General features: G+C 42.9%; 1 protein-coding gene across 2 annotated transcripts in view; it reads left to right on the top strand.

Annotated features, from left to right (window-relative positions):
* Window positions 1-16,264, top strand: part of LOC147683421 (chromaffin granule amine transporter-like) — a 343,654-nt gene extending 327,390 nt beyond the window's left edge. For both annotated transcript variants that reach the window (XM_086944840.1, XM_086944841.1), the window contains exons 13-16: window positions 12,174-12,237; window positions 13,047-13,166; window positions 13,778-13,911; window positions 16,070-16,264. In XM_086944840.1, coding sequence (XP_086800966.1) covers window positions 12,174-12,237; window positions 13,047-13,166; window positions 13,778-13,911; window positions 16,070-16,183 — 432 coding nt within the window. In that variant the 3' untranslated portion in view covers window positions 16,184-16,264. The remainder of the gene's footprint in view (window positions 1-12,173; window positions 12,238-13,046; window positions 13,167-13,777; window positions 13,912-16,069) is intronic.
* Window positions 16,265-21,035: the final 4,771 nt, after the last annotated feature.

Genomic DNA, 21,035 nt, shown 5'->3' on the forward strand with positions numbered 1-21,035 from the left:
TATGTACAGAAATATATAGATGTGGCTGATTGGAATAGTAGGATATTTCGAGTCAGCACCCATGGAGTGCATGTTGCTGTCCACCATCGATATATAAAAAACAGTCCACATATGTTATTTTGTTGGTGTTTCTACCCCCTAAGCATGTGTAATTCAAAACAGGGTCATCATCAGGATGAAAATACATAGGAGACACCAATTGGTAGGGGCAGCTAGTTCCACATTCAAGAGAGTATTAATCCTTAAATTATCTTGAGTCTTTCAATGAGGCCCGTCAGAGCCGAGGCCTAAGGCTTTCTAAAGGTGCAAAGGTCACCTGAAATTTGGATAGGTCAATTGGGCTTCATAACTTGCATGAGCCTCTCGGAGACAAGGTTTTGACTTCTTAAAGGTGCACGTGTCACCTGAGATTAAATCAAATCAGTGTGTTTCACATTTGCATGTCTTTCGCCTGTAACAAGGAGAGTCCATCCCGAACATCCCTTGATTACGCATGCCTACAGCAAATGCCTGTCCCCCACAAGTGTAACAATCTCAGCCATGTGTGAGATCTGTGCCCCATGGGATATGGCCTAATGGCTAGGGCGGATGGCCTCGAAGCTGGGGAACCGGATAGGAGTCTCGGCAGGGACGCTCAACATCCTGTGATTCTTGGCAAATCACCTAATTTCCCTGTGCCTAACAAAAAATGTAGATATCAGTCTGTAACACAACTGGTGCTCATGTAAAGCGCTCTGATACCTTCGGGTCTAGTTTGTGCCTTATAACCCCCCCCCCCCGGGTTTGTCTCTGTTGGGATGGAGTGACCATAAAACAGTGTGACAGACTGACAGGGGTTATGAGTAGAAAGGGGTACATGTGTTAGCAGAGGAGCAACTAGCAACTAGAGCCACATTTCGGGAGGGGGCTAGGGGGGCTGATTCTTTAAGCAACATGCAGAGTGAAGCTGCAGGGACTCTTAGAAGGGGTAAAACAACTGCAAGGCCTTATTAACATGCAAACGGTCTTTTAAAGACCTGTGAAGTGCTCGGGTGGGGCTGTGTGTGTGCCCGGGAAGCTGTCTCGTCCCGGGCTGCCACATACGACGGGGGGGGGGGGGGGGCTGAAGCCCTTTGAGTCCAATGGGTGTTGCGCGCCTGTGTGTTAGCATGTGACTACTGGAAATAGGGGTTCTATGGTTTAAAGGAACACCCCCTTCTTCTTAATATCTAAAACCTTTTCTGTGATCTGGATCAAGCATATGAGGGATGAGACGGTTGCCCAGGGGTTTTCTTTTTTTTATGGCTCAAATTAATACGATCTGAAAGGTTACTATGTTTCAGCAATGGTGGCAGCGTTTTCACTTATGGATTCTGCATCAATACCAACAGAACATTTAGAAGTACAGAATCTCTAGCTCTTTTACCACAGACAAAAAACAGAAGCGACATCAGACATCAAATCCTTCACTTGAGAATTTGGGAAACCCCCTTATACACATCATGCCATCACTGCACCACAGCACTGCACCGCCAAACCAGAAGGGCTGCTGAACCACAAGCTATTTTTAAGACATGTGGTTTTTCAGCCCTGGAGTGGCCCACATCAATCACCAAACTTTTGTTGAGCTCTCATGGTGAATCGCTATACGAGCCATAGCTAAACCTTTTTGACTAGCTTGCATAGTCAGGTTCTTCAGCCCTGAAGTGGCCCACATCAATCACCAATCTTTTCTTGAGCTCTCATGGTGAATCGCTATACGAGCCATAGCTAAACCTTTTTGACTAGCTTGCATAGTCAGGTAATCAGGAGATGAGTACATGGAACTGTATTACCCAACAGCCCAACTTCTAGGACCTAAACATACAGGAAGAATATGACCAAAGCATTTCACCTTTTAGATGGGAGAATCTTTTCAACCAGTTCTCTTATGTGGAGTTGTCAAACTTTGGTCATGCCAGAAGTAGCAGTGGTACAACTCAGACAATATTTGCAGCCCTGAAGTGAACTTTATTCTACTTTGCTGAAAAGACCTCTGCTAAAGAGTGTATGACCTGCAGTCACAATGAATAATGTCTGCTTGCAAGATCTCAGGGAAGCAAAAGGAGCATGACAGAGTTCAAACTTTCTCTTGTGAGAAAATGAGCAAAGTTTTGTAAACCCCTGCTTTACGATTTGCAGATGTTCACAAATCTGCATGTCATACAATTTAGAATATGAACCTTTATTTTGCTTTCCGGAACATTTCTGTCTTGTACACTTAAGATATTTTCCCCCCAAAATAGGATTTTATGACATTGCTCTTGAAATTACTGTAAATTCCTGTTTTTTTCATTTGTACGTTTTCGTCTTGCTCGTGCTCTTTTCTATTAAACCAGACTTCATACTTTTCCATTCAAGTGCTTTATTTGTTGTTTTTGTGCACTCTGATTTCAAAGTATTTTATTGATTTTTTTTATATTCAAAGACATTAGCATTTCTGTTACAAGGTAAGCCGTTCGTAGGTTGTACAACAGTGTTTACAGTCACTACAAAGCATTTGCTTGGCTAACCCCACCTGACGTGGCTTAGTGAGAGAAAGAAAGAAGGTGATAGAAAAAAGCAGGAAGGAGAGGGGTGAAAGAAGGACACAAGAAAGGCTCTGTATTTGTGAGACTTATAATCGCCTGGCCGAGCATCACTGGCTTGCTTGTGGTGAGAGAGGGAGATAAGTCAGTCCAACCTATCAGTAGGGCTATAGTGATTGCGCTCAGTTACGTTCTTTTTACCGCACTTAACAGGGGTCGGGGGTGCAACCGGGAAGAATTGGTTTCATGGGGGTTAGTAAAAGTCTAGGTATGTGTTGAGTGACTTCCAAATCCCTCTGGTTGCTGGTCTCCAGGGTGAGTTCTGTAGTGCAATGTTGTCCGCACCGCTGAGGTGTGTAATCCAGTTCAACCAGCCTTTGTATGAGGTCCTACTTGTGTCTTTCCAATTTGCCAGGACCATTTTCACCGCTGCGGTCAGCAGCAGGTCTAGTAGGTCCTTATTGTACTCTGATCTTAGTTCTGCGGTCATAAATGCAGAGGTGAGGTAGGAAAAATCAGTTGTTAATGTGCAGCCTAGTACCCTATTTATAAAACCAAAGATTTATTCCCAGTATGTTTTGAGAGTTGGGCATTTGTAGATAAGGTGTGCTAGGTCCCCTTTTTCCTTGGTGTAGTTCTAGCATAGTGCGTTGTCCCTGATACTTATTGAGAATATGCGTGCCGGGGTCCAGAAGGCCTTATGGAGTAGCCAGAATTTTGTTTGTGAGAGCATCGGGGAGATTTTATTACGTGAGGCCGAGATCCATAGTGTTGCAAGTTCTTGATCGTTAAGTGTGTTTTTGGTTTGTGTTTCCCAATAGTTAATTGTCTTATTGTTAAGTTTGGTGGATTTTTGGCGTAGGAGCTTGTAAAGGTGTGAGACCTGGTGCCCTAGTCTGTTTATGATTGCCATGTACTGGGAGATTGACGGCTGTGCGGGCAATAGTTTGATTTTGAACAGGCCCGTTTTGATTTTCAAAAAGTTGTAGAGATCAATGTCGGTTAGGTTATGCCTAGACTTCAGATCTGCAAAAGTGACAGGATATGCCCCATCTTCTAGTTGGTATGGGTGGTGAATACCTTTCTCTATCCATGTTTCAAAGACTAGGCATTTCCCCTTGTATGGGATCTTACTGTTGGCCCAGAATGACTCCAACTTAGAGCCCCTGATGCTGCTCTAAATTTTCTTATCTATCTTTAGTAAGGCAATTGTTATGCTTTTAAAGATGGACTTGGAGGCGTGAGTATGTTTATTTGCTGTTAACAGCGCCAGGGGGTCCAGGTTGTTCAGGATGGCCCTCTCTACTTGTAGCCAGGTTGGTGTGTATCCGTTAGGGGGAGATATCCAGTAAGACCCTTGCTTTGCCAGAAACACAACTTGGAATATTCTGAAGTCTGCTAGGTTTACCCCTCCTAGGTTTTTCTCTAATCTTAGTTTTTTTATGCCTATTCATGCTTTCTTCCCTCGCCAAAGGAATTTAAAGATCAGGATGTCTACCTTGTGGTGAAAGTCATCTGTGAGTAGGAGTGGGAGCATGGTGATCAGGTAGTTAATCATTGGGGTGATCATCATTTTGATCATCTCAATTCGGCCCCACCACGTTATGAATTTTGAGGACCAGGCCTCCAGGAGTTTCTTTATCTTTTCTAGCTACAGTTTCTCGTTGTGGCCTATTGTACTCATTAAGTCACACCTAAAGTGTATACCTAGATATTTGATAAATCCAGTTTGCCAGACTAAACCTGACCGACCCTCCTAGGATGTCCCTAGTGCAATGTATGTTCAGTGGTTTGCATTCTGATTTATCCCTGTTGAGTTTGTATCCTGAGTGCCCGGAATATTCTCTTATGGTGTCTATCAGGGCCTCCATTGAGTTCTTTGGTTGCTCTGTTACTATTAGTATATTATCCGCGTATGCGGCAAGTTTTATTTCAACTCCATTAACATCCACCCCTTCTATTTTCGTGTTTATCTTGATGTCTTCGATCAGGGGCTCCAATGCCAGCAAAAATAGCGAGGGGGACAGTGGGCAGCCCTGTCTTGTGCCTTGTTATAGTGTGAGTGGTTCGGAGAGTGACCCGGTAATGACAATATGGGCTTTTGCGTCCCCATACAAGGCCATCACCATCCATATATACCCGTCCCCTAAGTTGAAAGATTGCCTGCATCACTCCAGGCAGGACCATGAGAGTCTGTCAAAGGCCTTCTAGGCATCTAGGGTAATGGCTACTGCTGGCTCTGCTTTTGTGGTCATATGCTCCAGTAGGTGGCAGAGAAGTCTAGTATTGTTGTTAGACATCCGCGTACGTAGGAACCCTACCTGGGAGTTGCCTATCAGGTTGAGTAACACAGAGTTGAGTCTGGTTGCTAAGATTTTTGCGTATACTCTACAGTCCACATTAATAAGGGATATGGGTCTGTAGTTTTTAGGTGACAGATGGTCCTTACCCTCCTTTGGGATGACTATTATGTTGGCTTCCGACATGGATTGAGACACAGTCCCTTTATCTGCACAGTGGTTAAAGACCTGCTTCATGGTAGGTTTCAGCTGCTCTAGGAAGGTCTTGTAGAAGGTGGCTGTGTACCCATTCGGCCCGGGGGCTTTGTTACCTTTCATTGATTTGACTGTCATTTCAATCTCCGATAAGCTAATTTCTTGCCGTAATCTCTGTGCGTCTTCACTGGTTATCTGTGGAAGCCCAAGTGTGTTGACGTATTTTGTTCATTTCTCTAGATCCATGGTCTAGTGGTTTTCGTAGAGTTCCTGGTAGAACTCTTGCAATGTCTTGGGGGTCCTTGTGTCTTGTGTGTTTTTTTTTGTTTGCGTCTGTGATGGATGAGACGGTAAATTGGTTGCGTTTGTGTTTTAGGTAGGAGGCGAGCAGGTTCCCCGCTTTATTTGCTTTGCATATGTTAAGGGCCTTGTATTTGTTAAACCACAGTCCCACTCTCTCACTGATGATTTTGTTGTATTCATACTCTTTTTTTGGTTAGGTCTGCTAGTATTTTGGTATGCTGAGTGGCCCTGGCATGGTCCGTTTCTAGGCTTTTAATGTCCTGCTCGAGCTGTGTCAGCTGCAGGTTTGCGTTTTAGTTTATTTTGGATTTTATTTCAATTATTGTGCCTCTAATGGTAGCCTTCAGGGCGTCCCATAGTGTGGTAGTACTAGTCGCTGGTGAGTGATTGTGTCTGAGATAGTCCGTTATGGCCTCCTCAATCTTTTTTTTGTTTGCGAGGACTGTTAGGACGTCGCTGTGAAATCGCTACCTCCCGGGTACGGTTTCATTGTGGCAGCCGCTAGCTTTAGGCTAATACATGAATGGTCTGAAACTAATCTAGGCGCTATCTCAGAGTGTTCTATTAGATGTGTGTGGGGCCCTGAGATTAGTATGTAGTCTATCCTGCTGTACAAGTTGTGTGGGTTGGAGTAGAATGTGTAGTCCCTAGTGTCTGGGTGCCGGAGACGTCATCGGGCCTTAAGGTTGAATTTAGAGCAAATATTTTTGAGTGTGATATGTGCATTCATCGGCTGATATTGGCAGGATGACTTTCTATCCATTATATGGTCCAGTGGGATATTAAAATCCCCCGCCATCACCATGAAGTCGCGCTGGGGGAAGCTATCTAGTTTGTGTGATACTACTTCCCAAAAGGTTGGGTCGTCCGTGTATGGGCCGTATATGTTAGCTACGTGGATTAGTTCCTCTCCCCTTCTCAGATGTGTGACCAGAAGTCTACCCTCTTCATCATAGTATTGTGATTCTATTGTTAGATTGGATCTTTTCGATAACAGTGTGATGACCCCTAGCTTCTTCCTTTCGGCAGGTGAGCAAGCCGTCTGTGAGATCCAGTTGCCTTTCACAAGCCTGGCATCCTCCAAGCATAGTTTGGCCTCTTGTAATAGGATTACATCTCCCTTAGTTTTAGCCAAGTAGTCTAGGATCTTTCTGCATTTAATGAGGTGGTTGAGCCCTTTGACATTGAGGGATACTATATTTAGGTCAGAAGCCAGGCTGAGAGTATTATTGTGGGTCATTATCTATTGTACAGCATGTCTGCTGTGTCTACTCTAGATACCCAAAACGTGGTTATATTATCTCAGGGGCCTGAACTGGAAGGTGGTACTTGCCCCCCTACACACCCCATACTGTATGGTTAGCGGCCACTTATGAGCTTTTTGTGGACTGTGTGTCGTATTTGTGTAGAAAGCTATGTTAGGTCTCTCAAATACGTAGGTTATCAGTACTTGCTAGAACTCTTGTGTAGAGAAAAAAGAGGTGAAAGTGAAAAGGAAGATAGAAAATATAGAAAGCAAAGAGCTGAGCGACCCCCCTTCCCCTTCCGCCCCTCCCCGTCACAAAAGCAACATATGTTGGGTGTGCAACCACAGGGTCGCCGTCCCGTCTCTCGAGGATTAACTGATTTGTATTTCCATGTCTCTATGATCTCAAGAGAGTCTAGAGTTATCTCGCTGCTTATTATTCATTAGTTATGCCATTTCTATGTTTATGACCCCCTCTCTTCTTACTTATCCCTGCAACTATATAGGGTAAAGGATATGGAGATTGTCCCAGCTTCTGTACAGGATAAAGGATATTCAGATTGTCTCTTGTGTTGTAAGCCATCATCGAGTGTCGAGCGTTGATAAGCCGCCGCAGCCGGCGGCGATTGTTAGTTGATCCGTAGGTCAAGACATCAGGTGTGGAAGACTTCATGTGTGTATTGAGGTAAAGGTAGCTAATGAGGTATTCGATGAGGTAGATAGTGGTTGATGAGGTAGCATTAGGCTGCAAGTCTCTTGTGCCGGCTCGTACAGGTTCATTCACTCCCCAGCTCAGGCGAGGCTCTCCTTTTGCTGGACCCGGCTTGTGAAGTCTCCATTTCTTGGGCTGTCAGGCCTTTCAGGAATTTGGCCAGCTCCTTAGGCTCGTCGAAAATGTGGGAACAGCTGCTGTCGCTTATCCTGAATCTGGTGGGGCCAATAAAAGAGAACTGTATGTTTTTCTTTCTCAGTTTGTCTCGCACGGCAAGGAAACCCTTTCTAGTTTCCACCATGGGTTTAGAGTAGTCCTGCCTAAATATGATCTACTGCCCATTCCATGAGATCTGGTGGTTTTTACGGGCAAAGTTGAAGATGGCTTCCGTGTGCTGTGATCTCAGAGGCTTGGATATTATTGGTCGGGCCACACTCTTTGTTGTGGATTGGAAGGTGGGGACCCTGTATGCCCTATCTAGCTCAAATTGACGGTAGAATTTTAGGTTTGTGAGCTTAGGGACCATATATTCGAGAAAGGCCAAGCATGAGCCCGCCTTGTCTTTGGACCCTTCCGGAACTCCTAGAATATGGATGTTCCCCCACCGGTTGCGGTCTTCCAGTTCCGCAGTTTGTCTCTGAAGTGTAGCTGTAATTTTTGTCAAGTTCCTCAGCTCCTTGTTTGAGCTTAGGCCAGCGTCTTCAATATCACTTATTGTATGTTCTGCAGCAGTGAGTCTGTTATTAACTGTGTGCATGTCGGTTCTGACCACTGCTCTATCTAATTGTATCACGTCTGTAGTTTGCTTTGTGGTCTTGGCCAGGTCATGTACATCTGCCAGCTTTTTTAGGATCATCTCTAGGGTGCCGTTGATGTCTGGTTTCTGTTTAAGTGGTGAGTCTGATATCGCAGGTTCTCCTTTGTTCTTTTTAAGCTGTTGCTTGAGCCTTGATTCCCTCTCCGCCATGTTTGTGAGTCTCTGTTTTTCTTGGTGTTGGTGTTGCAAAATTGCACTGCCCCTGGTCTGCTATGGCTTTAGTGTTGACTGCGGTCCGCTTCATCTATTAGGGTTCTATTGAGGTTCTCTGTAGGTCCCTACCTTATTGGAAGCCTACTCATCTTCAACTGCGTGCCTTCCCTTATGTTCTTTTAGCTGGTGCAGAGCTTGTCCCGCTGGAAAACACCTTCCACGACCTCCTGTATGATGGCGTGAGTTGCGCTATTTGTTGGTTCTGTTGGTGGAGGGCTCCTTTTAGTGCCAAGCTGCCATCTGGGTCAGAGCTTTGTGCTCCCCTACTGTGTGATTGTTGGTGGCCCCTTAGCAGCTGAAAAGGAGATTGTGTGCTGATCTCGGGTTTTCTTCTCTTGCTTGGATGAGATCTCCTAGCGCTCGGGGGCACACTGTCACTTTTTGGTTGGTGTATCCTTGTCTGCTTGTCTTGTGGCACTGGTACCTGCAGAGTTCCTTTTTTTGTGGTCGCTCTTTACAAGGGGCTGCTGTGAGCCTATTGTGAGCTTACTGTGAGCTTGCATTGAGTGAGGCGCTCCCTTTGCACCACCGTCTGCCCTCAGGTTCACCCTTCTTACTGACCACCGCTTCATGCTCCTTCTCGCTCCTTGCTCCTCTCCCAGTGGGCGCTCTTGAGTGTTGCTCTGCACTTGCCCTTATTGACCAGCTTGTGGTGTCAAAGAGGCCCGGCGTGTGTGGCTCAGGTGTGCCACTTTGCGCAGTTCCCTTGTCTTTTTCCCCTTGGTGTGTCTGCAGCAGATCTTTGTTTTGCCCATTAGCATACGCTTCCGTTTAATCTCTCAGTCACTTGGCTGGGTTGTGAGTGGGGCTCCTTATTTTACTTGCTTCTCAGCCACCCTTTATTTCTTTACAGATTCCTCACGCTAGGACCATTGGTATGCCCATACATTCTCTCTCTCGGTGACCCCTGTTCTCGTCTTCCTGGCAAAAATGGCGGCAATGTTTACCTCATCTTACGAGATTTTGCGATTCGGTTTCGGTTACGTACTGTGGCCGCCATTACCTTGCGTCCTGTGTCCCTCGTATAGGCACTTCTCCCGATTCATCCGGGTGACTCTGCACCATTGATTCGGGTGGTATCGGTGGTAGCTGGCATGCAAAACACTCCCTGGCGCTGGCTGGTTCTGGTTAGCGCCAGCGGCGCTTTACTCTATTCTGAGGCACAGCTCACCGTCTCCCCTTAGTTGCGTCTTGTTGAAGTTTGTGGACCTCGTATAGGCACACGTAGGCTTCACCCTCTCTCATTCCTTTGTCTGGTCAAGGTGACTCTGCTCTGGTGCACGCTTATTGCAACCGCCGCCGCCCCCCTGTGCCCCTGCGTTGTCTCACACCACGCTGCGTTCTCCTTTGCTGCACTCTCTAGTACCATTGAGGCCGCTTTTGACCTTCGTATTTTTTTTATTTCCTCCTGCAGGGCCCGTCGGTGCACAGACTAGCTTCTTCTCCTGCCGGTCTTGGTCCCTATCTTCACGGTTGCTGGCTTCTTGATCGCTGGCTACACGGCTGGTTGGCTGTCTGAAGATGGCGATGGAGCTTACTGAACTCCAGGTTTCAGTTTCTTTTTGGCCTCCATCTCCCTTGTCGCCATGGTCATAGACCTTGGCTTTTCATGATATTTCTTCCTTTTTTCTAGGCGCGGGTGTCTTTGTGTCGGTCTCAGCAGCCTCTGCTATCATTCTGACGCCTGTAGGTGCTTTTTAACGCCTTTTCTGTTCGTTGCATCTCTCGGGATCCATGGTCATCTCCCCTCGATCTGACGGAGCAGCAAACTTAGGCAGCCATGCCCTTTGCCGCCCAAGCCACGTCCATTCACTCTTAATAACGAGCTAACAATATCTGTGAGACAGAAAATCGAGACAAAATATCAAAAAAGAATATCAACATGTAAGTCTAGATTTTCTATCTCGCTATCTTCCTACCTCCACATCTGTGTTTCTACTTAAAACACATAACTTCAAGGTACAAAGATGTGGAGTTAGAAATAGTAAAACTCTACTTCTCTTTATGCACTTACCTTTCAATATTTTGCTCCTTGATATTCTGCAGTTGATTTTCATGTATCTAGATAATTTTTGTTGTCGATATTCAGCAGTATGACACAGTGGCATAAAGAAACTTGAGAGGGCCCCCCTGCAAATGACATGGAGAGGCCCCAGCCCTCCCGGGGACCCAGTCTGGAGTTCTGAGGCCAGGGACCTACCGCCCTTGCACAATGCCAGAGGGGACCTTCCAGGAGCGGGGCTAATGTTACGCCACTGGTACAACCCGATGTTTAGAGCAGACTTCCTTGCCATCCATTCTTTCAAAATAAGTCATATGCTTGGCCAAAGCTACTGAAAGAGGTAAGTTGTTGAAGCAGGAGAAATCATCGTCTGAAGCAGCACGGAAGCAATTATGCATGTATGGTATGCCCCCAAAATGTGTAATTCCTCTTATTCCGCTGCCCACAGAGATTCTGGTATTATGGGTAAGTATTCAATAAGCATCCTATTTAGACATGTTTTAATTCAACTGCTCAAGATCTTCAGAAGTGAAAGGGCATAAAAGAACTCATACGGGGGCACATTTACTAGGAAATGTCAAAGAGCAGAGCTGCACCAAATATGCAAATAGGTCAGCGCCGCGCTCTGACATTTCCAATACACAGGTATTTACTACAATACAGCGCACCCCAGTGTTTTCCCAAGCACTGGCGCAAAAATTAGCTGCCTGGCCCCAATGCAAGCACCCTTGCACTATAGTGCAAGGGGCCCTGTGTTGTAGGGAATGATTGTTTATGTGCAGGAAGGTGTCCCTTCCTGCACATCAACAATCCATAATGGCTATTTCTGCAGCACACATAAAAGTAGCAAATCTTCATTATTTAATGATCGTTTATGTGCAGGAAGGAACACCTTCCTGCACATAAACGATCATTAATGGCTTTTTGCTTTTTCTGTGTGTAACACATAGAAAAAGCAAAAATTAGGAGAAATAAAAGCATTACTCCTTGTGCGCCATTCTAGCACCTGCTTTTGCATGCCATTATTTTATTTTTGGGCTTACACCTCCTTGTAAATCTAGGGCAGTGTAAAAAACAATGGGTGTTGTGGTGCAACACCCACAGCAACACCCAAATGCACGCCCCTTTGCTGCAGAGGATTGCAGCGGAAAGAGGCATATTTACAAGGTGGCGTTAAGCCATGCTATGTGGGTTAGCGCCACCTTGTAAATATTGAAAATGGCACTATGCCACCTGAGCGCCAAAAAAGGTGGTGCTCCGGTAGCGATATGGACTTTTACATATGCCACACTGTATCTCTGTATGTATGTAGCAGAATAATACCTATTCTGTTGTTATTTGTAATTGTAATTGTAGCATTGACTATATAGGTACCTAAGGAAATGATGAAGACCACAAGGACAGAAGCCTAAGCACTGCTTAGGGGAAAATTAATAGACAAAGTCATGTCACTGAGGAATTTGGAGATTGCAGATTTAACCAATAGTTGTAACCACAGGAGAAGATGTATAGTGCACTCAGATGAGGAGAAATAGAAATCAGAAGTTAATGGAATTTAAAAAAAAGATGTTAGGAGCAAAAGTTAGTCTTAAGAGTTGAGAGGTTAACAAGTTTGAGCTAATGAGTAAAAGCAGAGGTAGGCAGATGTGGGCTGGGTATCAAGGGTTTTGTGTGCTCAGTCTGTTGTGTTCTGTGTTCATTTAAATTCATTATCATGACTGTATTGTTCTCTGGCTGATTGGGAATTGTATTTTTGCATACATAATAATCATGAAGAAATTCTTAGATTTTGAAGAAAAAACTTGAGGTATGATCTCACTGGCTTCTCTGTCTCTAAAGGTTCCATTTGCCAACAACATCTACGGACTCATTGCCCCAAATGGAGGTCTTGGATTTGCTATAGGTAATGCTTGCATATCAAACAGTAAACCTGCCCTGGTCATTAGATCTCATCTCTGGGTTCTTCACAGAAAGACAAGCCTGGTTATAAGAAGCACATAACAACTATAAATAATCTCTGTTAGATGGGTATCAAGGCTATATTTATTTATCTAGTCATGTCCACCCATATGTGTTAGTCGTTGTTAAAGACTCAGCAACCACCCAGTTCAGGTCACAGGCCCATCAGCCAATGGTCTCCAAATGGGCTGATCAATTATAATAAAGAAATAGTGTGAGGTGGGTCAGAAAGTGCCTCACATAAGCACCATCCATGGAGCTGCTGGTTGGTACTCACCAATTTGCTCAGTCTGTCATCATCAGCACTTTCTTGACAGAAAAAGAATGTAACCTAACTCATAAACTAATGTGATGAAAAAGTGTATGCATAAAGGTGATATCTATCCTCCATCTACACACCGTAAAGTGGAAAAAGAGTGAACTGAACTCCCCAGACATTAAAATAGAGATGTGAACATCTCGTTCAAGCATTGAAATGCGAGCATCCGACCCAGCGTTATATGACTTTCAGTCAATATTTCTTAGTCCCACGTGCTCGCCCAATATAGGAGCTGAGGTGTGCAAACAAAATGGCCATTGCAATGCTCTAATCAGTGACATATAAGTGCAAATAGACCATGAGATGTTTGTTTCTGATCATTAGTACTTTGGTCTGGGTAGTAGTAAATACTGTACACAATGAGAGCCTTTTCTATTTGAATGATCCAACCAGGTAGCAGGACTAATGTCTAATCTCTAATCTTTCTATTTTAGGCATGGTGGACTCCTCCATGATACCCATCATGGGCCACCTTGTTGATCTTCGTCACACATCCGTGTATGGGAGCGTATATGCCATAGCAGATGTGGCTTTCTGCATGGGCTTTGCCATTGGTAATAGTTTTCACTTTCTCATCATGAGTAGTAGGATGCAATGGTCCACACATGATCTCTGTATGAGGAGTCACAGCAATCTCAAGAACATATTTGAAGATTATGTGAATTAAGCCTAGCTGCATTCATTGGGAAGAGCTTAGGGCTGAGCCCAAAATTTGGGTCCAACTGTACCACATCTTTTTGGTCAACCAAAATGTCCTTCAAACATATTTTTTGCTGGATATCAGATATGTTTACTTCTACTTCTTTGTTAGAAAGTAAACTCAAAATGTATAGCAGATGTAGACTAATGCTCCTGTCTTCTGATGAGGTAGATATTCATAGAACATGTCTTTCACATAAAGTAATAAAGATCAGTGGGAGGTGCTCATTGGCTGATGCATTTCTTTTGACTGGATGACTTTTTGGGGCTAAAGTGCTACATACATACGCTGAATTTTGAATTGTTTGAAACACAAATGTTTAAGATCCAGATCGTTATGTTTAGTATGTAACACAGCTAGATGGCGCAGAGGGGACAAGCAGCATTCTTGTTACACGTCTGAAAAATGTACTTCTTAAAAATGAAATATGCAACATTTTGTTAGCATTTGTTTCTCTACCCATAGGTCCATCCACAGGAGGTGCCATTGTTAAAGCCATAGGCTTTCCCTGGCTCATGGTCATCATCGGAGTCATTAACATTGCCTACGCTCCTATCTGTGTATGTCTGCGGAATCCCCCCACCAAAGAAGAAAAGATGGTGAGTCCTCAAAAAAGTGGCGCTTAGCTACATTTGATCACTGACTCATAATAGCCAGTAGTGCAACAAAAAGGGACTGAATCACTCAGGCATTTTTGTGTAAATTAAATCGTAATACAGTAGTATAACTAAATATTATCATAAATGCTTTTGTGAATGTGAATGAGCCTTGAATTGTTCAACTCCCTATTAGAGAAAGTGCAACAAAGAGGGCATAGTCCGTTTCCATTTGTACAATTTGTATATGAATATTCTCTTAATATTCCGATTTTTTCCCCTTTTAGTTGTTTTGGGGGCAATTCACGAAGATGTGTATCAATATGACAAGTAGTCCTACAGGAGTTCTACTTCACTAACACATAAATACCTTTGTGAATCTGCCCCGGAGTTTCTACATTGTATCTCAGCAGTTTTCAGTAATACTGAAGATTCGATACTTGGCAGAACATTTAGCATGTATCCTTATAGCTGAATGCCTGCTGGCACTTCTTCCTATGGCTATCCTCTTACTTGTGAATTCAGGGGGTACATAATCACCAGGATCAAGAAACAAGAAGCGCGTCATGTGAATTTTTATTGCCGTTTTATCTGGGTGGTTTTATATACCAAAGTTTACTGCGCTGCAGTACATTCATATTACATTCATATTTCTTAGGAGTAACTTTGCTTATTATTACTGCTTTGTGTGCCTAACAGAGGAGCCGCTGAAGTAATTTCTAGGAAGTAGTACACGTGGCTCTTAGTCAGAAATATGAGTTGCTACAAAATTCATATACATGCCTCACCTTTAGGCACTCTGAATTCCAACATATTGCTAAGGCAAGCTTTAAACACTGGCTACGTGCCCATAAGAAGCAACTTTTAAAAATATGGGTATTAATCTATTTATCAGTTTTAGACTTGGTACATTCCTGCCCTAAGACACTGAATACACACTATTCACTGGGTAGGACACTGTGTTCACACTGTGTCACATTTGGCCTTTTTTTTAGATTTTAAAGGACATATTCGGGAAGCCAATCTTTTTTGCTGAAGCCTTTTTTCTGGGCTTGGATGCCTACAGAATCTTGATTTAAACTTTCAAGTGTTTTCTAAAGACCTAGGCCTGATTTACAGAGTTGAAGCAACGCTGGGCAGAAAGCAAAATTGTGGCACTGATTTGTGTGCACTGGGGACAGTAGAACTAAGAAGTGAAGCATTTCTGCTCTCTTCCTCAGCAGCCATGCATCAAAATGCATGAATGGAGGCACCTGTGTGGGCCATAGTGCAAGAGTGTCTGCGCTGTGGGCAGTGTAGATTTTGTGCAGGAAGGTGCCCATTCATGTGCAAAACGTATGCTTTACTGCCATTCCCTCTTTGCATGTGTGTTGCAGAATGCAGAACACATGCAAAGAGGAAAACACGAGGAGAAATAAAAATATTTCTCCTTGTTACGCCCACCTCTGGGAGACACAGACTTTTGCTGCAAATTTGTGTCTACAATTCATTGAAGAAATGGATTTGCATCAAAATCCATGGGTAGATGCACGGGAACTCCCATGCACCACTCTCCAAACGTAACGCAAGACTGTGCATTGCGCTGTGTTACGTTATTTTTGGTTACAAAACAACACAAACAGCTGTCTGCATTGATTTGTAAATTCCAACCTGGATTTGGCATCGGGTCTGAGTTAAAAAAGTAATGCTAACCTGACACAAAATCTTTGTAAATGAGGGCCTCGGTACTTCTAGGAGGGATTTGTTTTTTGTCATTTCCTGACGTCTGTTAAATGAAATGTGAGGTAGATGGTTGTTAAGAGGCCATTGGTGATTTATCAAGGCTAAAACTCAACTACTCTATCCTTCAACTGCAGGTTATATTTCTAAGCAGTGGTTTTTAGGCAGAAAAATATAAATATTAGTCAAATAAAACCTTGCCTCCGTACATCTGTAAAGTACTAGCACAAGATATTCCAGGAAAAATTTCATATTAGGTAATGATAAAGTGAGATCCTGCCACATTTTCACTTCTTGTGAGTATGAAGTGTCCTCTTCCCAATATCTTGGCTGTGAACAAAGGTTTTTCACTCAATGGTCAGCGAATCGTCTAAATGTTATCCACACTCTCAGTTCCTCACGGCTCACCTAATGATAATAACTGTAATGTTTTTTCCTGCAGGCCATTTTATATTCGGAATGTCTAGTGGACACTAAATGCTACATGACTCAGAAGAACCTCCGGGAGCTTCCACTGTCAGATCCCAGTGACGAGGAAGAAGCAAGTGAAGAGTAGACTCCATTTGTTCTTCTCTTTCTGCTCTGTAACTGGTCCTTGTTTGCCAGATAATAAATATGTCATAAAACACCAAATAAACTCTATTTGTCAAAATCATTGGCTCTGAGTGAGAAGAACGGATGAGAAGAGAGTTCTTCACTGATTGCAACCTGCATGGGAACACAAATCGTAAATCAAGTGCCCATCAATGCCTTGTACTTTCACATGGTTTAGAAATGTCTATCTCTGATTACGGAATGTGTGCATTTCAGAGAAATATCACATGCCTCCTTCCTCCTTTCTTCACTTCCACAACGTTAGTGGTAAAGCAGGAAGCATAGAGGCCATTGTGTACAATGGGCAAATTTATCTTCAGAGGTGGATGGCTACAGTTTCACACCAGGATCGTGTACATGTAACTGAAGAATTCTAATCAGAACGTTGGGTGAAGACTGAATCTCAATGCGGGATTACTTACCAGAGTGATTGCATAAATTACAAAGACTAGTACTTAAAGGCTCAAGGATTAAATAGTAGTTCTGAGGTTACACAGATCTCATAAGCTGAACCCTCTGAGACCAAGCTATCCCCTCAAGTTGCACAAGCCATAAAGCCTTTTACAATATGCCTCCCTGACATTGCACAGATATTAGAGACTGGTCTCGTATATTACAACTTTTTCCCAAGATGCATAGATTTTCCTAGGCTGTGGGGTTTTAGGTTTAAACCTATAATAACTGATAAACCCCAATGAAAGAAAAAAAGCCCTCACCAGTGAAAACATTTAAACACTGAAAAAAACACCTGCACAACCACAAACTAAATGCCATTTAAAGAAAGGAAAAAGAGAGTGAAAGAGGATTTTTTTTCTTCCTGAAGGGGTCAATCCATTGTAACTTTGTTATACAAGTTAGCAGTAAGAAAGACTGGGCTAACATTATTCTGCTTGCGTTTTGTTGTTTAGGGATGTCACTAAAATATTGCTTCTTCTTCCTTTTGCTTTTTTCAGTTTATTGGTCTTTGGTCTAAAGATGCAGGGTTTAGAAGCATGTTTTAGGTCTTGTTTAATTATTTTATAAACTGTAGAGAATCAGGAAATATCAAAATCATATTTTATACTTTGGCTGCGTTTGATTCTTTCACTGATAGGTAAAATGGCTGGTTTCATAAGAATCTTTCTTAATATGTGTCATCACATTTACCCACAGAGAACGGGTAAAACACTTTAATACATCACCCACAGTTTCTAGTGGGTCAGTATTTATGGTAGGTAAATTGACAACACCTTAGGCTTTAAACATTCAATGCAAGGTATAGTGACAAGTATATGTATAAAGACCGCTATCACCAAGAATCTGGGATAGTTGTGAAAAATGCCACCAAACGTTTGGACAACATGGAACGCAGTGTCACTTGGAATGCTTTGCAAAAAAATGGTCTTTCCAAGTGCAACAAAGATTGGAGTGATATATTGCAGTGATTCAGCGGCTTATATGAAAAGTTGTGTGATGACTTGTCAAAATTGATACCCGAGCTGAAGTGATTCCCTGTAGGAGATCCTTGCCACTTGTTAGATGGTATGCTGAAAGCATCTTTTCAATCTTCAGAGTTAATGAGGGATACTATTGACTATATAGTCCATTCTGGTGCACTGTTTTCTTATACACAGGAATTAAAACACAAATATTTATCATTTGTGCTTTGTCTGGCATCAAAGAAAGAGTCAACCCATCTGTGTCTCTTAGCTGATGGTTCTCAGTCCAAGGGATATGAATCCTATGTTATCCAGGTCACAACCATTACAGAATTTTTACTGAGTGATGATGCCTACGGCAAGAAATGTGAGGAACCTTAGTCGCATATTGATAGTGATGTGAAAAAAGTACACTCTACTGCATTATTGGATTGATACAGAAAACATAACTGCTGTAGTGGACATAATAAAAAAACTAGAGTCTGAAAAAACTCTTGTCTGCCAAGTGCTCAGCATGATTGGTGTACATGTGAAACATCTCATTGAGAGTAGGCTGGGCGACACCTTTAGTGACTTTGGCACTGCAACATGTTCCATGTTAGAGTGCTTGCTACTTGGTAAGCAAAGTAACGTTGAAGAGCAATTCAGGAACATTTATTTTACAATGTATGAGAAATGGCTTGCAATGATGCATAGAAATGTCGCTTCACCGCCAATGGCATTTGAAGTCTTTGAAACCTCACTGTGGTACTCTGTACAAGTACTAGATGCCTTCACTAAAGGGGAATTTCCTTCGTAGTTTCAAAAGTGTTGCTTCATTGTTGACCGCTTCAATAACTCTGAGGGTATAAGCTCCCAGCTCAATGCAAATGTTGCAGAACCTGCCCTGAGAATCGCAGTTTTCAAGTGCACCAGTATTGGCATGGAAAGCTATGTCAGTGGCCAGAGTTAACAAATGGTGTACTGGCTGTTTTGGTGTTGGCCGTCTCAAGTGCCAATCTTGAGAGGGCCTTTTCACAAAAGTTTACATGGTAAGGAAAGAGCAAGAGCAAATGACCAAAGACTCACTGAAGTAGTATTGTATGGTGTACTGCAATACGTTTAATTAGCTAAAATCTATTTAGACCTCATATACACCAGCAAGCAATAATAAAAGCAAAATGTTCCATAAACACTGGAAAACACTTTTTCTGTTGTTTGTATTGGCGCAAAAATGTGAAACCACTGATAACAACTGTTTTTTAAGGTATTGAAATCACTTGAAAACACTGAAAAGAAACCACCAGAATTGACCAAAAATAGAAACTGAACACAGGAAAGCCTAGATATTCCATACAGGTCTGTCCACTTGCATTGCACAGACAGTCCAAGATTGGGATTAATAGCAGAGCTATCCCTTGGTTTATCCTAGTTTTGATCACTAAACTTTAGCAGAACAGACTAACAACCACATCCAATTGTTATTCAAATCTCCTGTGCTCAAGCTTTAAATAGAAGCTTTATCATTTATACCACACACATCTTACTTACTTAGGTCCTCATTTAAAAAATGGCAGATGGCCAGCCATTCTCCAGTCTATCACAGCGGCTTCACTGAAGGCACTGCAAGTTTGCTGAGCAGCCATCATGATTTATTTGACTGCTCAGCAAGCTTTTTTGTTTACAAAAAATAGACTCACAAGGTGGGAGTTTCTTTTTGTATACCAAAAAAATAATATCCATGACAGTATGGGAGTTTTCTCCCGTTGCGTGTGTTTTTTTCTTCCTTATAATACCACTGTGCTCTCTATGGTGGTTCAGAAACATAAAAATGAATACCTCAGAATGTCCATTCTAAATGTGGCACACAGACTGAGGTACTTATAGCAATGGCCAAATGTCCGTCTGGCGTTTGGTGCAAGGTTTCTGTCAGTGGAGCCAACCAGGGCACCATCAGCGGAAAGATGATGATCCAGCCAACTCTAAATGAAGCAGATGAAACGTCATTTTGGTGGATAGGGACACTGCCACCTTTGTAGTGTAGTACACTGTCTACCCAATTGTTAAAAATGGCCTAAGGTTAGACACAAAAGAGCTACCTACATGGTATTAATGAATAAGAGTTTAAGCCCTAGAACACATATCCCTCTTTTTGTACAGTTTTTCAGGCTTGTGCTGTAAACATCAATGTAATACCTAAGCATACTCAAATCTTTTAAATGCTCGCCTTAAAAGACATTTTTCATTCTAACAAAAAACAATCTTGCAGGTACAGGCATCACTAACTTCTAACAGCATGGTGTGTACCCAGGTCTTTCATTCTCAGATCTCAAGGAGATAACAGCAAATGTTTAAGGTGTCCAAACTATACAAGCTATGAGACCTTTTGTTCAAGTTTTGGTGATGTCTGTGGTTACTAGATATTGTCTATGGTTGAGACTGTCAGAACTGGTATTAGAGGTCCTTAATCACTATAAGACTCTGATAGAAATACGTTTCTGGTTGGCTAGGGTGTGCACCTAAGCCAGGCTGAACCCAGTACTCTAGTCAGGGTAATTATTATTATTATTATTAATAAATTTTGTAGAGCGCGTAGTCACCCGTGGGTATCCCAGCGCTAGGAACAGTTAACCTGAGGGGAGTGAGGGGCAAGGAGGGGGTAGAGGGGTTTATGGAAATAGGAAGGTTTTCAGCGTCTTTCTGAAACGTAGGTAGTTGGGTTCTGTTCTTAACTCGCGGGGTAGGGCATTCCAGAGACGCGCTGTATGAACCGAGAAGAAGGGAGTGACACAACCAAGATAACCCCGGCTCACCCAGTGGGTAGCTTGGCAGAGCAGTCAGGCTTATCCTAGAGGTAATGTGTAAAGCGTTTGCGCAACGCACACACACACACACACACACACACACGCATACCAGTGACACACTATATACACCACAAAAGAGACTCCACACCAGGTTATATACATTTTTCTCATATATTGTATTTAGAACACATAGACCACAATCACATAAACCATAAATCACTTTTGACAACTAGGCAATTGTCATAACATCACACTTAGTGCAATAGGATAAACACATATATATTGCACACGTCATGAAAAAATCATGGAAGACACCATTATTGTGCATATCATACCAGCCAAATATACATCATTACATCAGGACATAAAATAAAGCAGTTAGGTTAGGAAAGGAAACATAGATCACCAGGTATCACTATAATTCCTTGTAGGACATAAACCACCATATGTCTTTATAAAATTCCAGGCGACAGGGCATTTGCACACCTATTACAGTTAAAACTGTACTCAGAGTGGTTTCCCTGAAATCAACTCCCAGTCGTGTCCTCCATGGATGATTCACTCCGATGTGCCGTGCCCCCAGATATATGCATACAACGAAGTAGGGAGGGCA

Source organism: Lissotriton vulgaris, chromosome 11 (genome assembly GCF_964263255.1).
Source record: "Lissotriton vulgaris chromosome 11, aLisVul1.2, whole genome shotgun sequence".
NCBI lineage: Eukaryota > Metazoa > Chordata > Amphibia > Caudata > Salamandridae > Lissotriton > Lissotriton vulgaris.